The 6,679-nt window shown below is 38.9% G+C and overlaps 1 protein-coding gene across 1 annotated transcript; it reads left to right on the top strand.

Annotated features, from left to right (window-relative positions):
* Positions 1-388: 388 nt before the first annotated feature.
* LOC119411767 lies at positions 389-2,087 on the top strand (the record flags this gene model as incomplete). The annotated part of the gene is given in 1 exon segment (XM_037678692.1): positions 389-2,087. A coding segment is annotated over 1 exon segment (1,325 nt), but the record flags the coding sequence as incomplete, so codon positions are not given.
* Between the last annotated feature and the right edge of the window lie 4,592 nt (positions 2,088-6,679).

The raw sequence follows: 6,679 nt of genomic DNA, 5'->3' as shown, positions 1-6,679 counted from the left end.
ACTCAGATACATGCTGAAACCATAACTTTTGTGATGTTTAGCTAACTGTTAATTGATAGCTTGTTTTATGGGTTCACCTCTATCAACTTCAATATACTTTTTTGCTGGGTTTTTATTCATTTGTTACAATATAACCGTCTGCTTCCTGTGGCTCTTTTATTGCCTCTGATGCAGGTAATACAGCTGCTTCTACTGCGTGCTATTACACTGAGCACCAACACTAACATCAGCACCGCTTTTGCTGGTCTCTTCTCTTTTACTTTGGTAATTTTTTTCCTACTCACATTTTCCTCACTGTTATTAACCTTGGTGATTAAATGACGTTCTAAAGTTAGTATTTTGTGTGGTTTGTGGTATATTCTTCTAAACATGTGTGCTTCTTTTACAGATAAACGTGATCAAAAAATCATCGCACCTACAAGAAATTCAGAAGAGGTGTTTTTCTCTGACACATCACCGCAAACCTCTCCACAGTCCACCGGAGCTTCCGTTTTTCTTTCCCCTACCTTCTCCAAGAAGCTGAAACATTCTCGCAGCTGGAGCACCAAATCCCTGCAAATTCAAGAACCCCACCACAGCAGGGGTTTGGGTTCAGTGGACGAAAGTGACGAGTGGGCAGAAAAGAAGGTAGACAGGCTTTCTCCCCTCTCCTATGATCATACAAAGTTCTACAAGAGAATGGTGTCCTCGAAAGACTCCAGAGAGCTAAGCAGCCCAAAGAAAACCGGGGAGACATTTCCTAAAGCCAAAGAGCAACATACCAGTCTCAAAATGACAGGAAGTCAGGCACAGGGAGCAGCCGTAGCCGTGAGCAGGAGCATAATGCCTCCTATGAGTAACACAAAAATACCAACTGTAAGATCGGACAAGGCTCAAGCTGGACCACAAGTGGTTTCAACACTGCATTGTGCAATGCAACAGCAAGGCCAAGCTGGACCGCAAGTGGTTTCAATACTGCATCGTGCAGGGCAACAACAAGACCAAGCTGGACCGCAAGTGGTTTCAACATCACAGTGTGCGGGGCAACAAGGCCAAGCTGGACCACAAGTGGTTTCAACATTGCAGCGTGCGGGGCATCAACGAGGCCAAGCTGGACCGCAAGTTGTTTCAACATTGCATCGTGCGGGGCAACAGCAAGGCCAAGCTGGACTGCAGGTGGTTTCAACATTGCAGCGTACAGGGCATCAACAAGGCCATCACAGAAGATTAAAGGATTCTTCCAGAAAAGAGAGCCTTGGTACTGAGCTTAAAAACAGTGAAAGAGAAAATCAGGACATGAGAAGATACACAATAGGAAGTGGAGAAAGGCCTAGCTTTGAGAAGGAAAGCTTTAAACGAAGGGTAAGGGGAGAGTCTCATCCTCACAGGACGTTGCCCATAAAAGAGAGTGAAACATGTGGAAACAAAGACTTGGAGCATAAAGATGTTAATGGAAAGAGCAAACCAACAGAAAACAAGAAAGTAAGTAAAGAGACAAATAAAAGAGATTCATTGTCATTTTTTAAAGATATATGGAGTAGAAAAGATTCACCGACAGAGAGAAAAGAAAGAAAAGGTAAATCATCCAACTCCAAAGAAGACTTTGTTGCCTCCACAACCATTATTCAGGGGTCCTCCCAGAGCCCAAAAGGATCTGTTAGTCCTGGCCCTTGGAGGGTACCAAACTCGGTCAAAATCCTAACAGAACAAGAAGTTTTTCGTGACCCTTTGTGACCGAACATTAAACCACCTAGAGACAAACTGTGCCATGAGATATTTCACAGTACTGGATTATTTTTCAGAGTTCTTCCATGAAACAGAGAAGTGCAACGTGTTGTCCCTTTCATATCTTATAGGACCATGGCCAGATTTATATTTTGGGAGTTTTGTGATATCACACGTGGCATGTAGCACTCCCCTCTGCCTTCTCCGCTGCTTCAGCCTTTTTATTACAGGACTTCAGCACATGCGGCACGCTCGGGGCCTTGTCAGACAAGACGCTTTCAAAATGTGAAAATGTGCCAATCTTGGGAGTCTCCTGTGGAACAACAGCTGCCAACAGCGCTTCACTCATCACAATGCAACGATCCATATGCAAAGCAAAAAAGGGCCCTGCCTCTGGTTTGTAGTACACACTCAGTGTGACTGTCATCGGATTTCTTTTAGCCTCAGCCTCATTGTAGGATATTTAGACTCTTTTCTTAAGGGTTTGCTCAAATGCATGCACTTCATCCTTTTCGGTTTTACTGCACGTGATCCTGCACATCACTAGGGATGAACCACTCTCTTGTTTATTGTTCTCATTCCAAACAGCAGGCTGATTTCAAATAAAATGGAGCAGATGTTTACTGTCACAACTACTCTAGACTGTTTCATGGGCATATTCACGACACTCCTTCATACAAACAGTTTCATTAAAAAGACCAGAAACTTGTGGTTTGATATCTTGTTTACCATGTGTATAATAACAAATCAGTGTGTAATTTATTGAGGTGATAGGTGAAAAATACTGTATGTATATGTAGCTGTACCGAACCTTTCCTCATTTTGATATAGACTTTTAAAACAACATATTCCCCATGTTTTTAAAGCTTTCATCTTAACCCTAATGTATTTCAGTGGTAGGAATTGCCATGGATTTTTCACAGTAGTTCATGAATTGTATAAATATTACATCAAATTGCTGTACCAAATGTTCGCAATCACTCAAAATATGTCTCGTTGTGAAATATGATATATAGAAATATATAGATATATATTTGAATGTGTCATAATTTCCAGATGATAACTACTGAATTCCATTGCACTGCATCAGCCCTTGTAGCATAATAGAACCAGTTGTATTTAATTTGTGAAGTTTACTTAATTCATTGCTATTTACAATGTACTTACAAAAGTATAATTCATATTTTCTACAAGGTTAAAAGCTAAACTGCAAAATGAAAAGAGAAAAAAAAAACACGAGTGTTTAAGTTCCACTGTATGTTTCTGTCCATCCTGCTGTGTGATTGTGCGCTAAAAGTTAGCATGAAGGATGATAGAAGCCAGAGATGTGTGGAGTTCTGCTGAAATATTCTCAGTGCTGTTACGGATGGAAGGCTGGTATTATAGGAGTAGTCCAGTTATCTTTGAAGTGATGTTCTGTCCAATAGTTATCTAAGTTAGTGTCCAACAAAGTTCAGCCAGGTCATCTGGACAGTTTTTTTTTTTTGTTGAGACATTTCATCATTCATCCAAAGGACTTCATCAATCCGAGGAGCCACAACAAAGTCAATCCCACAAGCAGCACACTCACATATAGTGGACCAACTAGTTTGATGGTGATAAGATGGTTTCTGCCCACCCTCTCCCCCGTCGAATCCTCTGAGACAGCCATAGCCAAAGTGGTTCAAAACATCAACATTCATGCTCAATAATCCCACTTTGCGAGTGTGCTGCTTGTGGGGCTGAGTTTGTTGTGGCTCTTCAGACTGATGAAGTCCTTTGGATGAAGGATGGAACATCTCAATAAAAATAAAAAAAAGAAACCATCCAGATGACCTCATTGAACTTTGTTGGATTTTTTTTTACCTGGATTATTGAGCATGAACTTTATCAGGGCAAGAAGAATGGTGAAAAAACCATTTTTTCCTTCTTTCATCTGCTCTCTTCTTCATCGGGGTTGCCAGTGAACTAACTCGAACGAAGACTTGGCAATTGTTTTTATGCCGGATGCCCTTTCTGACACAGCCACAGAGCACCGAACCCTCTGTGCGGAGCTGAGCTGCCATCTAGAGTGTCTAGGGGAGCAGATGGTGGGGGTTAGGGGCCTTGCTCAAGGGCCCAGGGTGGGGGCAAGTGTAGGTGTTTCACTTTTCTCACCCATATTTTGATGTTGTTGGTTCAGGGAGTTGAACCAACAGCCTTCTCTAACCTCAGGCTAATCAATATTTAGCCCAATGAGTGTAATGTTCATTTTTTTATCAATAATATTTTTTAGGTTTGTAAAACAACTCTTTGTCAAAACATTATATAGGTGTGGGAGTTGAGTAAACTTTTGATAAGAGGAGCTGATCAGGTGGATGGATGCCTTCAGCAGCCTGAGCACCTGCTGCATGATGCTCTGCAAACACTCAAACAGTAACAATGTTCACCAAAAATGTGTTTAATAAACCTGTAAAATTATAAACTGGCCCACCCAAATTGAAGACTTTTGCCTCCTCTATACTGACTAATAATGTACTAAGTATTTGTAGCTATTAGACGAAACATCACTTGGAAGATGACTGGACTGTCCCTTTAAGATAAACAAACACTTTACATATTACTGGGATGTTGAGCAGATAGCTATACTGTACGACTAAATGTTCCCAAAGTGTTACGTCATCAAGAGCTAAATTGGAAATTAAAAGGGAGGAATTGAATTACACTGAACATGCTGTCTAATACAGTTAAAGATGAGCTCAGGGAACACAGTATCTGTAGCAAATATGTGCTGAAGTTATTAATGACAGCCAAACGTTTGAAAGTTTGTGATTGTAAAAAGTTGTTTTAAGTTTACAAGTCTGGGGTTCTAAACCAATCAGAGCTCAGTTTTTGTGCAATAGTTTGAGGCGATTAAGTATTTCTAACTCTGAGTACCAGTTACAGGCTGTTCACTCTGGCTCTAAATAGGATATTATTTTACAGTTCGTTAACTTCATCTCCCCTCCTCTGTTTTACCTCTGTATGCCTTTGCTTTAACTATTTTATATCTCATCTTTGCATCATACTGTGGCCTTGCATAGCTTCATTAGAAAACAAAAACTCCTCGTGGTATCTTCTACATTCTGTCTAAACATTAGATGTAAATGTTTGTACATTGTACAGCACCTTTATAAATACTTAGCCGAGTGCTCTTTTGGGGAGAAAAAAAATAGAGGTATATTATATTGCTCTATTATTTTTTTATGTAAAAAAAAAGAGAGAAAATATTTAAAAAGGATTATTAAAAAGGGTTGACATAGAATTCTGTTCATGCACTAAAAATAAAATTTTGCTGAAAACAGTTTTCTTTTTGTCTTTTTTATATTAAGACTGGGATGTTACTCTGTAGATTGCATCGGTGTCAGTGCACCAGTGCTGCAGTTCCATTTATTCATTCAGTTCTCACTGGGACTAATTAGTTGGACACAGTTCTTAAAAGAAAGCAGAATAAGCTGTTTTCACTGTGGCAGAGTTTTAGGTTTAACAATAAACTACAAAATTAGAAAACCGTGGCAGCATTAGTACTTTTTTAATTAGAATCCATCCATCCATCCATCCATCCATTATCTTTACCCGCTTCTTCCATTTTGAGTCACGGGGGTCGCTGGTGCCCATGTCCAGCAATCACTGTGCAAGGGGCGGGGTACACCCTGGATGGGTCGCAAGTCCATCACAGGGCCACATAGAGACAAATGAGACAAACAACCATTCACTTTCTCACTCACACCTAGGGACAATTTAGAGTTACCAATCAGCCTAACATGCATGTTTTTGGTCTGTGGGAGGAAACCGGAGTACCCGGAGAAAACCCACGCATGCACGGAGAGAACATGCAAACTCCACCCAGAAAGGCCCCTGGACTGGGGTTTGAACCAAGGACCTGCTTGCTGAGAGGCAGCAGCTCTACCAGTTGCGCCACCGTGCTGCCTTTAATTAGAATTTTCTTTATTATTATTATTATTATTATTATTATTATTATTATTATTATTATTATTTACAGAAACTTTAACATATTTTGTCTCATGTTAAAAAAAAGGTTTCTTCAAACATGCATCTGTTTAAGGAAAAAAGAAGCCGTACAGAAGTCAAAGGTCATGAAATGAAGGGATGTTTTAAAGACAAAAAGAGCTTTTTAAACATGTCCTTTTCAGACATTATGCATTCAGTTTGATAAATGTTCCTCTTGATTCAGATTTGTAAATAATTTTTGTTCAATAATTGTATTTGTTTTAATTGTTTTGCTTTTGTATAAACTATTTAGCTTTTTAAATTAAACATGAACGCTGGAGACAAACATTTTAATTGTCATACTCTATATTTTATATAAAGTTGGGTATGTGATTCATCCTTTAGGTTAGTAGGCCTATTGCCAACAGTCCTAGTTTTTATTTATGTGAATTTTAAAAGATTTGAATTTAAATTTATTTTGTGCCGTTAAAGAAAATATGTACTTTTCTGTTTTTGATGCAGTCCATCTTTTCCAACTCTAGATGTCACTGACTTGCAATGAAGTCTCGAATGGAACTGTCAGAAAGTAATCATTGGGAGATCATCAACTGATTAACATTTATACATTTACCTGATTCAAGATGGCTGCCACAGCCAACTTACCTTAAGACCCAAAATGCCAGCGTTTTTCGACGACTGTGTAGTCTAATCAGTCACATTACATAATTCAAGTTTTAGTCAATGCTCACAATAAAAATAAAATAAAAAACTTGAGCATTAAGTGTTGAAGTCAACCATGTTAATATGTTAGTGAATTATCTCAGGAACCACTGAATGGACATAACTGAAAACTTACAAAAATATTCACATCTTCAGCTGGGTCAAATTCAAGAACCACTGACATTAAGTAACACAAAAAATAGTTAAAACTCTAATTTTGAAAAAAAAAAATTGAGCTTATAGTGTGATAGTAGCTGAAAGTCAACCCTAACACATGCCTTGAGCAATTTGTAATATTGGATTACAG

Source organism: Nematolebias whitei, chromosome 7 (genome assembly GCF_014905685.2).
Source record: "Nematolebias whitei isolate Nwh7 chromosome 7, NemWhi1, whole genome shotgun sequence".
In the NCBI taxonomy this organism is placed as follows: Eukaryota; Metazoa; Chordata; class Actinopteri; order Cyprinodontiformes; family Rivulidae; genus Nematolebias; species Nematolebias whitei.
This window is presented reverse-complemented; position numbering and strand designations above follow the sequence as displayed.